The sequence below is a fragment of the Girardinichthys multiradiatus genome, chromosome 14 (genome assembly GCF_021462225.1).
Source record: "Girardinichthys multiradiatus isolate DD_20200921_A chromosome 14, DD_fGirMul_XY1, whole genome shotgun sequence".
NCBI lineage: Eukaryota > Metazoa > Chordata > Actinopteri > Cyprinodontiformes > Goodeidae > Girardinichthys > Girardinichthys multiradiatus.
In genome coordinates, this window is record NC_061807.1 from 37,542,342 (window position 1) to 37,555,802 (window position 13,461).

At 38.4% G+C, this 13,461-nt stretch overlaps 2 protein-coding genes across 3 annotated transcripts; both read left to right on the forward strand.

Moving 5' to 3' along the window:
* Nucleotides 1-934: 934 nt before the first annotated feature.
* Nucleotides 935-5,029, forward strand: LOC124880262 (E3 ubiquitin-protein ligase TRIM39-like). The gene is made up of 7 exons (XM_047385249.1): nucleotides 935-967; nucleotides 1,640-2,160; nucleotides 2,343-2,438; nucleotides 2,965-3,198; nucleotides 3,468-3,615; nucleotides 3,692-3,718; nucleotides 3,811-5,029. Exons 1-7 carry the CDS (start codon nucleotides 943-945, stop codon nucleotides 4,386-4,388), a joined length of 1,629 nt encoding a protein of 542 aa, XP_047241205.1. The 5' UTR covers nucleotides 935-942; the 3' UTR covers nucleotides 4,389-5,029.
* A 2,030-nt stretch (nucleotides 5,030-7,059) lies between these two features.
* LOC124880141 (E3 ubiquitin-protein ligase TRIM21-like) lies at nucleotides 7,060-12,250 on the forward strand. Of its 2 annotated transcripts, none has more exons than XM_047385083.1 (7): nucleotides 7,060-7,156; nucleotides 9,350-9,921; nucleotides 10,100-10,195; nucleotides 10,505-10,738; nucleotides 10,888-11,035; nucleotides 11,107-11,133; nucleotides 11,223-12,250. In XM_047385083.1, the coding sequence occupies exons 2-7, from the start codon at nucleotides 9,355-9,357 to the stop codon at nucleotides 11,780-11,782; spliced, it is 1,632 nt and encodes a 543-aa protein (XP_047241039.1). In that variant the 5' UTR covers nucleotides 7,060-7,156; nucleotides 9,350-9,354; the 3' UTR covers nucleotides 11,783-12,250. The 2 variants fall into 2 exon arrangements, with proteins under 2 accessions (XP_047241039.1, XP_047241037.1); XM_047385081.1 differs by having other exon boundaries at nucleotides 7,096-7,156; nucleotides 9,353-9,921.
* Nucleotides 12,251-13,461: the final 1,211 nt, after the last annotated feature.

A 13,461-nucleotide genomic window follows, 5' to 3' on the forward strand; every position in this document is an offset into this window, starting at 1 on the left:
CTGACAAATTGGATCTTAAGGTTACTTAAAGTTAAGTCAAATAAGTTTTCTTTGAATTCAGGTTTTTGTTTACGAACAGAATGCTGGAGTGCATGGCTAATTGGTTGTCACATACTCCCACTTTGGCTCTGGATCTTTGCAGCTCCTCCAGAGTTACCATGAGCCACTTGGTTGCCTTTTGGCTGGATTTATACTGAGATTAAATTTAACATAGGGTGAGGAAGTTTACCAATAAATTGACTTTTGAAGGCAATTGGTTGCAGTGGGTTTCATTCAGGGGTGTTAAAGTGAAGAAGGATTAATACAAATGCTCAGAGCATTTTCAGATTTTCATTTGTAAAAAAAAAAAGTTTTAAAACACTGTATTTTTATCCTTCTTATTCACGATTGTGTGTTACTTTGTTCTGGTCTGTCACATAAAATTTCAAATTGGTGCTGTGATGAAGTAGAATATTTTAGTTTTAATTCTTTGGCTTTAGTGATTCATAAAAAATAAAAACAGAAAACTCAAACATTGTTGTAATGAAGGAATGCAAATCAATGCTATATTTTTGGATCTAGCTACAATTTGCTGCTTATCTACTCCTGATGTAGAGCAATCAGATCACAATTGCGTCTTTGTTTATCACTGATTTCTTTAATTCCAATAACCACAAAAGAATTGTTTGGAAGCTCAATCTTACCTCTGAAGGGTCAGAATCTTTCAGAAGTGTATTAAGCAATACACAGGACACCACATTATGCGTCCTCTAGGCAACACACCTTGTAGCATGCAAACAAATGATATGATTACTCAATTGAATGTCAGTCCCTCTCTCTAAATAAAGGAAGTGCCTGACTGAAATTTTCATCGAAATGAAACTTAACATAAGTAGGCAGTCCAAACAGAAAAACACAATCCCTCACTAGATGGAAGTAGAGTGAACGGGTCGGACACTGATAATGGAAACAGCTCAGCAACCTGAAGGTAAAATTTTGCTCTATATCTTGCATTTTTGCTTTTGTAAAGTTCTTGTGATTAAACCTTCATCATCAAGTTTCAATGTGTATCATAGGTGTAATAGCAAGTCTTGTAAAAAGTTAAAAAAAATTTCTCTCAGTGCATGTATCTGCAAATCAAATGGAAACGCATTTCCTGTTTGGGTAAATATATAGTGGCACACCCTTTTAAGTGTGCAAAAATTCTCAAAATAACTGTGACTGAGCCACAGTCACCCCAAAAAGGTAAATGTTACACGCAAAAAAAAAAATAATCCAACCTTTTTTTTTTATTGTTTATTTTTTTTAGTGAAAAACAATCTAACGTCAGGAAACATTTATATAAAAACATACACTGGCCACTTTATTAATTACACCTGTTGAGAAGAATCAACTGTCTACTTGGCAGCACCTCAGTGCTTTTAACTTCTGTGGTGTGGTTAAGATAAGTTTCTAAGGTTCAAACTAACTATCAGAATGGGCAAGAATGGGGATTTAAGTGACTTTAACGCAGATATAATTCATTTTCTATCACTGCCCACCTTACTCACAATCTCAGTGTAGCTACTGTTACTGTTTACAAGATTCCAGAAGTAAAGAAACATTTTCCAAACTTTAATATTTTCCAACTGGTTGATCTTGTTTTGCTGTATTTTGATAGACATGACCTCCATTGACAAATCAGCTAATGAGGACTCTCTGGAAAAACATTTGAACCGCTCCATCTGCATGCAAACATCTACCAATTTTTTGACCACATCTTGTGGTCAGTCCTTCTGCAAGAGGTGCCTAGAGCTCAGCATCTCCTCAAGTGAAGACACGTGTCCTCTTTGCACAACGCAATTGAGGAAAGCCCCTGAGGTGAATGATGTCTGTACTGGGGCCGCTGGAGAAGTGCCCTGTGATCACTGCATGGAGCCAAAGAAGAAGGCTAAGAAGTCCTGCCTTGTGTGTCTGGCCTCGTATTGTTCATCACACTTAAAGAATCATTATTCAACTGAAAGGCTGAAGGGGCACAAATTGGTGGAACCAGTGCAGAACCTAGATGCAAGGGCTTGTCTGACTCATGGATACCCGCTTGAGCTTTACAGCAGGAACCTGCAGATGTGTATTTGTGCTCGATGTTTGGATGGACGTCTGGAAGGAGTTGTTTCAGCTGAAGAGGAATGGCAAAAGAAGAAGGTGCTATAAATGTGTTCATTCGGTTAAAGATATGAGTAGTCATTATTTCTAAGGTTTCTGCACTATGTTGAACAAATAGAAATTGTGTAGAAACACAACTGAGGTCAAATTTATAAAGAAACATTTTTCAAGGAAATACAGGGAAGATAAGGTTTGGTAATTACACTCTTTATTTTCTACAGGATGAAATCGAGAACACCAAGGCAGAGTTACAACATAGAATTAAGACAAGACAAACAAAGATTGATGAGATCAATGAAGCTCTAAAGAACTGTAAGGTACAAGCATAACAAAACAGGTCAACAGGTAACCAGTCAGTTCAAGTTTAAGGACCAGTGGCAAAAGCAAACACATCCTCTAAGCCAAAAATCCAGACACTCCCCGGACCGAATTCATAATTTTAAGGCCTGCTGAACACTCAACTTGCTCTGTCAATATATGGTTGTGAGATGTTTTATGTTTATTTGTGCCTTTAAAATATTTTACGGAGTGCGACCAAAGCTTGCATCCCACAACAATGTGTGACCAAGGTGGTGGCATGAATGAGGAGCAAGTGCCAGGCTGCTGTGGTCGTGATATGTTCTCCCAAACACTAACAAGTGATCACATTTAAAAGAGAAATTAACAGGCTTTCCTATGGCATCGGAATAATGGCCAGGAAGCATTGTCACAACAAGAGAAATAATCAGCCAAACATAATTTTCTTGCTTTTTGTGTTTAGATTTTCATGGGGTACTCATAAAAAAGGTAAAGGAAAGGTGAAGTACAGATTTTTGAAGCAAATAATTTTTCTAATTTTTTTAGGGGCATATTGAGAAGGAGTGGTGGGATATTGATGCTCTGTTCACAGCTGTGCTTGCCATTGTAAAGGCAGCAAAGGAAAAAGCACTGGACCCACTTGAAGACAAGTTGCAGCTACTGAATAAAGAGTCAAAAAATCTCAAAGATGAGTTGGAAGATGAAATCAGCGAACTCGAGGCAACAATCTCAAAGCTAGACGACATATCTGCACTTGAAGATTACATCCTTTTTTTGCAGGTCAGAGGTGACTCTACCATCTTGAAAGCTTGAATTGGTTTTCAAATTCCTTATCAAATCACATTGTGTATAAATTATAATTTCTTCTTGGTTGCGTATAGAGGGTGTGCTTGAGGCTTTGTCAGCCTGTTGGTTAATCCCTTTGTCTTCTTATCCTTCATTATAAATAGTTTATGCAAAACGCTTTTCTTCCTGGCCGTCTGGAAAGATTGGATGGAGTCTTTGTTATTGTTAGGTTATCTCTTTGCCTTTTTTTCCTGTTTTTCCAGAGGTACCCGTTACTTTCAGTCCAGCATGACATGAAAGACTGGACAGACGTTGAACTTGACACCTCACTGTCTTTTGGCTCCATGAGAGAAACCACAACAACAATGATTGAAAATATTGAGAAGGAGCTGGAGAAGCTGGCCACCATTGGTAAGAGAAGACTTCATTATAGTAAAAATGTAAAATGTTAATATAACTAATCAAACACTCATTTTACTCTTCGCAGAACTTATGAGATTCCCACATTTTACAGGTACATGATGCATTTTACCTTCTTCTATCTAATCTGTCTCAAAAACTGTTGATTTACGTCTGTAAATGTTTTGTTTAATTTTGGGTTTACAGTGGATGTGACGATGGACCCAGACACTGCGCACCAGCGCCTTTTTTTTTCTGATGACTGCAGCAAAATGAAAGATAGAGGAGAAAACCTGGAAGTACCTGATTCCCTGAAGAGATTTGACGTGCTTGGCAGCGTCCTGGGACTCAACGGCTTGACAGCTGGGAAGTCATACTGGGAGGTGGAGGTCAGCAACAAAACCGGGTGGGATCTAGGCATAGCCAGAGGCAGCGCCAACCGTAGGGGAAGACTGACTTTGAACCCAGATAACGGCTACTGGGTTCTGGTACATTTTGAAGCGTGTGATGTACCCAAACCACATGCAGCATATGCAGCCATGACAGCCCCGCCTCTTTGTCTTTCCCTTAAAGACAAACCACAGAAAGTTGGGGTGTTTGTGGACTACGAGGAAGGCCTCGTGTCCTTCTACGACGTGAAGACCCGGTCTCATATCTACTCATTCTCCAAGTGCTCATTCAAAGACAAGCTTTATCCATATTTCAGTCTACATATGAAATATGAGATAAACTCTGAGCCTTTGGTTATTTCAAAAATGAAACATTCAAAAATGTATTATAGATAGAAACACTTGTTCTTCCATTTTTGCCCAGCCAGGGTATTCACTACTGATGATACAAGACCTAATTTTGTTTTGTAGAAGAAGAGAAATTTTCAGGTTAATGTAAACGCGTTTGCAAATGAACGAATGAGAGTTGCAATCTAGGTTAAAGGATCACACTATCCTTATTATGCCCAAGGGGCAATTAGTTTTACAGCAGGCAGGATTTGAGGGTCAGTGAAACTAGGAAAGCACTATATAAATGAATCTGCTTGTTTTAATTCAGACTTCACCTTACGGTTTTACAGTTATTCTCACAGTTTTTTGTAACTGCATGTACATTTCTTTATTTTTTGTGCCTTTGTATAATCATCCTTAATGTCTATTTTCTTTGCTGCCATTGATGTCTGTCTGCTTGAGGAAATAATGTTAGATTTAGCTACAGGAACTTCAGTCATTCCAACATTTAAATAACACCTGAGTCTTAAGTTAGTTTTGAGGACAGACAGAGAGTCTATATGGTATTGCTTAACAGCACGTAGGTAAGTTAAGGTTAGTACAAAAGGCAGCTGAATTTAGAACAACTTGTTGGTCTTTTGTTGTTGATGTCCAATCTAAGTAAACTGTTCCTTAAATAAAGCCTGGTGTCTCTTGGTAGTCTCTAAGGTGTCTAAAGAATCATCACCACAGTAACGTTTTACTAAAATGGGACCAGTTTAAACTTCTACCTTTAAGTGGCCTAAAAATATTTGTTAAAACTTTCATAAAATTCTTAAGCTTTAGGTTAGCGAAATTTATTTATGCTCACAATATCAACCTAATTAACTTCTTGGACTTAAGTTAGTATTAGGGGTTCTTTCTCACTTTTTGAAACACCATTTGAACATTTTAATAGGTTGTAACAGGTATTGTGTAGTTCTTACTAAACATACAATGAACCAATGTCAAGACACTAAGAGCCCATTTGGAATGTCTAAAGCTGCAGTAGGTAACTTTTGTAAAAAATATTATTTCTTTACATGCTACTCACAGGTGGTCCTACTACCATTTGCACAAATACACCGGTCAGAAACTACCAATCCAAGCCAGGTTGAATGTCTTAGCAGTGTCAGTCACGCTCGTGTACGTGATTACATAACTAAGTACAATGATGAGTGCCGGATCCAGTGGGGTAAAATTGCCACTGAACCCCTGAGCACTCAAGATGTATTTTCCGGGGTGAAAATTTCTACCTCGCTGTGGGGCAATCCAATGGACGAGTCTAGGCTTGACAGTTACCAGGTGAACATCACTTGTCTGACTTCATAGTTTCAAGCAAAAGGTAGGGCTGTTTTTCAGAACTTGGGCTCAGGCCCTTAGTTCCATTGAAAGTAACTCTTAATGGCTCAGCATACCAAGATATTTTGGGGAAAATTTGGGGACTGCCATTTCCTCTTCCAACATAACTGGTAGCAATGCACAACGTGAGGTGTATGATGGTATATATATATATATATATATATTTCTCTCTCATATTATATATATATATATATATAGTCAGTCAGTCAGTCATTTTCTACCGCTTATTCCATAGTGGGTCGCGGGGGAGCTGGTGCCTATCTCCAGCAGTCTATGGGCGAGAGGCGGGGTACACCCTGGACAGATCGCCAGTCCATCGCAGGGCAACACACAAACAACCATGCACACACTCATTCATACACCTAAGGTCAATTTAGAGTGACCAATTAACCTAACAGGCATGTCTTTGGACTGTGGGAGGAAGCCGGAGTACCCGGTGAGAACCCACGCATGCACAGGGAGAACATGCAAACTCTATGCAGAAAGACCCCAGGCCGGGAATCGAACCCAGGATCTTCTTGCTGCAAGGCAAGAATATATATATATATATATATATATATATATATATATATATATATATATATATATATATATATTTAGTGGATGTTGTTATAACAACTGCCATAGAGATGTTTTGGGTTTTGTTTTTGCCTAGGGACAGTGAGTAATGTGTGTTATCTCTACTTAACAATGCTAAATGCAAAAAGGGGGACAATCGACCTCTAAGCATTTAAATTTTCAAAACATTTTTCAGTAATGCTATTTGGCAGCTAGATCAAAATGCTGACTAGCTGTACGATTATCTTACACTAAACTCCCCGAATCTTCCAGCCACCTTCACCTGGTCTGTTGAACAGTGTAAACTAGTGTCACCATTTCAAATAGTTAGCTTCACCTGGTAAGATGTACTTTCAAGACATTCTATTTCATGTCTGTTTTTCAGTGATCTACCAATTGCAATAGTGTTTATTTGTTTTACATTTGCATATTTTATGTGAATGTATTTCATATTCTTGTTTTAAAAAACAAATTAGACAAAAACATAACTGAAAGGAAATAAAGTAGTGCAGAAAGCCTACAAACAGTACAAATCAAAATCTGAGTTTTTTTTTAGTTTCTCTTTTAGCACAGAAACAAGAGATTAAACTTTTTCAGTCAAACAGGCTCCACACTAAGCGACACAGACGACTATAAACAAATAAACTTCCATCTACATCCAGATCTGTTGCTCAACATTCAACATGCCCTGCCACATGCAAACAAATAATTTGGTTGCTTAGCTGTGTGCTAACCTCCCTCTTGGAATAAAGGAGGTGCCTGCCTGGACTTTTGATCAGAAATGAAACTTAACACAGGAAGGAAGTCCAAAGGGAAGGGCATGCTCACTCTCTAGGTGGGAGTAGAGAGAGAAGGACACAAACACCTGAGAGACGGGAAACATCTGCAATCTGAAGGTAAAATGTTGCTCTACATGCAACATATTTGATCATAAATGTGTTTTCTTTGCTTTTTGTAAAGAGATGGCTGAAACACGGTAGCATTAACACACTTTACTCTTGAAAACACTCAGTTTTCAAGCCTGTTTTCCATTTGAGACCGATAAATCTGAATGCTTCTGATCAAACATGTGCATTCAAAGAGAAGGTGTGTCATGGTTACAGCCCGAATGCAACAAAGGGTGACGTGTCTGTTACTAAGTACTGTTATTTTCTTCAGCTTGTAAGGAAAAATGGCAAATGTGGATGCCTAATAATGTTTTTCCTGTCATTTGTGGTACAGATGTAATTTCTCCCCTAAACAAACGATTTACAATTAAAGAAATTGCAACAAAAAAAAAAAGAAAATACTGCAGAAATTGTTTCTCCTCTGAACTCTAACACCTGTGCGTATTACTTTTTGGATACGTGCAGCTCCATGAAATTTCATTTCCTCTATGTACTGGCAATAAGCAGAGTTGCATATTAGAACATCAGTACAAGCATTACAATAGAAAGTTGCACGAGAAAAGAACCATCTGCCTTTTAGTGGAGATCAGTAAACCAGCTTTTCAGGTCACAGTCTTTACACAAAGTGCTTTCATGTTGCACGTCATAAAGTATTTATAATCTAGTCATTTCAAATATACAACATTTAACTCAGCGTCAATAACATATATTCCAATTTGATTCTAATTATTAAACATTGCAGTCAAGTCAGTTTATTTGTTATGATTTGTGGGTGTGTTTGGGTTTTGTTGGTCTGTTTCACAGTTAAGGCTTTCAATCATGTTTCAGTTTATTATTTTCCTGGTCATGCTTTAGTTTTTGTCTTCTAGTTCATGTGTTGTCAAGTTAAGTTTTTGGATCTGGTTATGCTTTAGTTTCATGTTTTTCTAGTTATGTTTCTATTAGTTTGTATTCTTCAATTCCTGTTTTGCTCCAGTCACGTTTGTTCTCTCCTGTCAATTAAGTTTATTCGGTTCACCTGCACCTAGTTAATCTGTCTTGCTTCACCTGGTTCACACTCCATATATACACACCTGTTCTGTTTATTCCTTGCGGAAACATTTTCAAATTATGTTCATGTCTAGTTCTCTCAGATCATGCGCATGTCTTGTTTTTTCAAATCATGATGTCTTGTTTTTTGGATCATGCCAGGCCTGCCTTGCCTGCCTGTTTCTGTTTTGTTCCTGCCTCCTCCGTGAGTGAGTTTTTGTTTTTATTCATTAAATCTTTCGCACTTACCGTCATGCTGCCTGCTAGTCTGCATTCTGGGTTCGTCCGTTGCTCAAGTCCTGACATTATTACTGAAATTGGTAAAAAGTAGAATCATAATCATAACCGCAGAAAAAATAACTATTTGTGCCTTGCAAAGGTTTTCATACCTGTTGAATTTTTCCACATTTTGTCATGTTGGTATAAGTGAAGAAACTGCAGAAATCCACTGCTCAGGTGGAAGAATTTATTGGCCGCATAACTCGAAGTGCACTCTATGAACACAGTATTCCCATCATCATACTGTGGGGGTTTTCTTCAGCAGCAACAGGGAAGCTGGTCAGTGTTAATGGGAATATAAACTGAGCTAGATACAGCCTGCTGGAGGCTGCAAAAGACTTATGACCATGGTGGAAGATGCCTTTCCAGCATGATTACCACTCTAAACATACAGCCGGAGCTGCAATTAAATGGTTTATATGGATCATTATGGATCATATATGTATGTGTTAAAATGGCCCGGTCCCAGAAATTGCAGTTCACATATGCTTTTTATTCAATCTGAGAGACAAATGGGAAACAAATTCAGTCTCTTGATCTACCCACCAAAACATGCAGCTGGAATTTAAACTGAAGCTGGTTCTAGAAACTGTTGACTCAGGTTGTCTGAATACAAATGGATGCCAGTGCCACACTGGGGATAAATAGGGATAAATATGAACTTTCTTTAACCAATGCTTTTTAAAAAGGATATACACTTGTTTAAAGCTACATTAAAAAATGGGCTTTGAATTAAATCAACTATTGTTGTGCACACATGTTGTAAAGGCCAGGTGTGTGTATGGTGTGTTTAAGCTAATATGGGATATTTATCATCAGCTAACACAAAATCGCCATTTAACAAGGTTATATAAGTCAGGAAGCTTAAATTTTAAGTGTGATATTTTCTTTTAGCAGACATGGCCGCCATCTCTATCCCACCCAGTGACTCCTCGCTGGAGAAAAATCTAACCTGCTCCATCTGCATGGACGTATTTACTGATCCGGTCACCACGCCTTGTGGTCACTCTTTCTGCAAGAGATGCCTAGAGCTCAGCATCTCAGCATATCAGGTGAACGAGATGTGTCCTCTTTGCAAAAAGCATCTCAGTAAAGCTCCTGATGTTAACATCGTGCTGAGAGACATTGCCCAGCATATGAAAAACACAATAAATAACAGGACTTTGAGAGGAACCGGGGAAATAGTTTGTGACGTCTGCATGGAGCCGAAGCAGAAGGCTAAGAAGTCCTGCCTTGTGTGTCTCGCTTCGTATTGTTCAGACCACTTGGAAAACCATTCAGTTGAAAGGCTGAAGGGCCACAAGCTGGTTGAACCAGTAGAGAACCTGGACACAAGGGCCTGCCTGATCCACGGCCGTCCGCTTGAGCTGTACAGCAAGAAGCAGCAGAAGTGCATCTGTGTCCGATGTATAAAAGGAGGTGAGGAGGAAGTTGTCTCAACCGAAGAGGAATGGGACAATAAAAAGGTACTGTAACTTCCTGATTCACATGTGGCCTTTTATCTATTGAACCCTTTTGCTGCTTGGTAAACAACAAAAGAAGATGTAAGAGTTTAAGAGAACAAGCTTCAATTAAACAGTAGTTATTAAAGCAGATATAGATCAAATAAACTGTTCAATGTTTGAAAATCTTTGTCTTTTACAGACTCAACTTGAGAACACCAAGACAGAGTTAGAGGAGAGCATTACAATAAGAAAGACAAAGATGGATGAGATAAACAAAGCTCTAAAGGATTGCAAGGTAGGTATGTGGTGCCTGGAGAAACCAACAAGTCTGATTGGACAGACTGTCTTTCTCTTTGTTTAAAGGCAGTAATCTCAATGGATTTTCAAAAAGATCTTTAGCAGTCTGGCTCAGGATGAGATCACAGTGTGTGGGTTACTGTATCAGAAAAACGATGCTGTTTTTTACTAAAAGTAACTTATGTCATAAAAAAGAATAGGCAGATAAAACAGTGTGGTTGGGATGCAATATGATGGCCCATGATATGCAAGAGAGAAAAAAGGTAAGTTAGATACAACTTTTAAAAACGTTTTTTCTTATTTTCAGGACCTGATTGATAACGAGTGGTGGGAAATCGAGTCTGTCTTCACAGCTGTGATTGCTATTGTGGAGACGGCCCAGAGGAGAGCTCTTAAGCCACTAGAAAACCAGAGGCACATGATAGATAAAGAAGCAAAAAATCTGAAAGATGAGCTGGACGCTGAAATCAACAAAATTAAGCAAGAAGTCACAGAACTAGATGACATCTCTTCGCTTGAAGATCACATCCTTTTCTTACAGGTCAGAAGAAAATCCTCTTAGAATCTTACACTGGTTTCCAAAATCATTATAAATTATTTATGAAAAATGCATTTCCTGGCTGTCTAGAAAGGTTTGAGTCTTTGTAACTGATAGGTTATCTCTTTGTCTTTTTTTCCCTGTTTTTCCAGAGGTACCCATTGCCTTCAGTTCAAGATGACATGAAGGACTGGACAGACGTTCAACTTGACACCACTCTGTCTTTTGGCTCTATGAGAGAAACTACGACAACGATGGTCAAAAATATTCAGCAGCAGCTGGAGAAGCTGGATGCCATTGGTAAGAGTTTTCATGATGGAAAAATAAAAAATCTTGCTAAGTTTGATGAAAAACTCATCTTCTCTTCACAGAACTCAACAGACTCTCAAAGTTTTCAGGTACATAACATATTTCACTTTTCCCTAATGGTATCTCCTCAACAATGTATAACTGACTTTATAAAAGATTTTTATTTGGATCTCAATAGTAAACATAGAGCTGGACCCAGCGACTGCACACCAACACCTCGTACTTTCACCTGATGGGAAAGAAGTACAAGATGGAGGAGAAAACCAGGAAGTAGCTGATTCTCCTAAGAGGTTCGATGTGTTTGGCAGCGTCCTCGGACTCAACAGCTTGACGACTGGAAAGTCATACTGGGAGGTAGAGGTCAACAACAAGGCCGGATGGGATCTAGGTGTAGCCAGAGGCAGTGCCGACCGTAAAGGCAGACTCACACTGAGCCCAGAAAATGGTTATTGGGTTTTGGTCCATTATGAAGAGGAGAATTACGCAGCCATGACAGCACCACCCATTCGTCTTTCTCTTGAAGAAAAACCCAAGAAGGTGGGGGTATTTGTGGACTACGAGGAAAATCTTTTGTCCTTCTACAATGTAACGACCCAGTCTCATATCTACTCATTTACCGAGTGTTCATTCAAAGACGAGCTTTACCCATATTTCAGCCCGCACATGAAACAGGACAAGATGAACTCTAAGGCTTTGGTTATTTCTACTGGCAAACATTTTGAAAAGGATGAAGAATGAAATTGTTTGTGCTCTGTTTCTGTTTAGCCAGAGTATTCAGTGTTTGTGATTCAGGACTTAATTTTGTTTTACGAAAGACTGGAAAAGAAATGTAAATGATTTATGACCATGTAGAAATTTGTAGGGACATTATTTTTGTTAAATTTAATTTTAAACTATTTGAAAAAAGGTTTGCCATCACCTTTAAACACTACATGCTACAAGCTTTTAACAACACGAGGTAATTACTTTTCTCAAGGATCTGCATGCTGACCAACCTGTTGGTAATTAGCTTACACTAAACCCCACCTGTTGGAAACCCTACTGGTCTTTTAGCAATTTGTTTCTCCATTTTATACATGCGCTGCCATTTCATCCTTTCCTATTTCCATAACATACCTGTAAACAAACCATTTGGTACTCATGTATGTAAACCACCGCACATAATTTTATTATAATAAATAAATAAATGTTTACTATTTCCAAAAACTTTGTATTAGACTCAGTTTATTGTGATTGTGGATCACATTTGGACCAGATGACTTAAATAAAACCATAGATTATGACCTCTGATAAAAGTAAAATCCATCAAAGCAATCTCCTGCAGTTGGATTTTAGTTTTAACACTTACAGAAAATCACTTTTTCTTGCTTGTAAAAGTGGAATTGGCAGGAGCAAACTGACATAGTCCGTACAAAACATCCCTTGGCAGACGCTTCATACTGTACCTGAAAAACTCGAGTACGAACCGACCAAAGTACAAAGACAAGGAAGAAAATGAGCTGCACTAACCTCTGCCTGCTCTCCAAGCGTTTTTAGTCATATAAAAACTGGTGCTGCCATTTCTTATGTCAGAGACATTTTGGTTAATATTTTACTTCCACATTGTAATTTGTGCTGTTAGGTCATCCTACCCAGTGGACCTTTAGGTTATTGACAGCAAACCTTTAATTGGAAACACTGTTTTTCTAATACAGTGCAAAATTCAGGGGAATTGACATTAATTCTTTGGTTTACTGCAACTGGATAGGTTGACAGCTTTGAAATTATGGTTTAGTGCTGTAAACAGTTTAATTGGTTTATCATAAATCTCAAACTCAAGAATTGCACACCGGACTATCGTGAAAGTCTTGGCCCTGACAGAGCTACTACTGCAGTGGCTGACAGGCCGAGCAAACAGAACAGAAATTCATAGAAAGATAAAGATGCACAAACCCACACCAGTGCAGGCCAAGCTGACAGCAGAACTCTGCCAAATTCTGTTTAACAATGAAAGTACTGGGATCTTGTGACCATATTTAGGGCCTGGATTCAATTAATTATGCCAGAAAACAAACCAGTGTTTTATTCTGCAGCATGAGCTGCATTTACCCGGGAAGACAGAAAGCTTGTAAATCTCATTTAAACAATATTTGTACATCTGCACTGGGAATTAGGAAGAACTGTTGGTAGCTGGAACTTTCTGGAAAAATGTGCACATCGTTGGTTGGCTATGACATTTCCCCGCTAATTAACACCTTTTTGATTTGGAACGTTTTTCTAAAAATACAATCAATGGAGCAACAGTATGGTGAAGTGATTGTCCCATTGTTTTAAAAAGCGACTGAAAGAGGCTTACACCCATGTGCCTGATCAGTGTACAGTACAACCAACATTCAATCCTGTTCACACTGACAGATTTTTTACCAAACGCAAAGTTT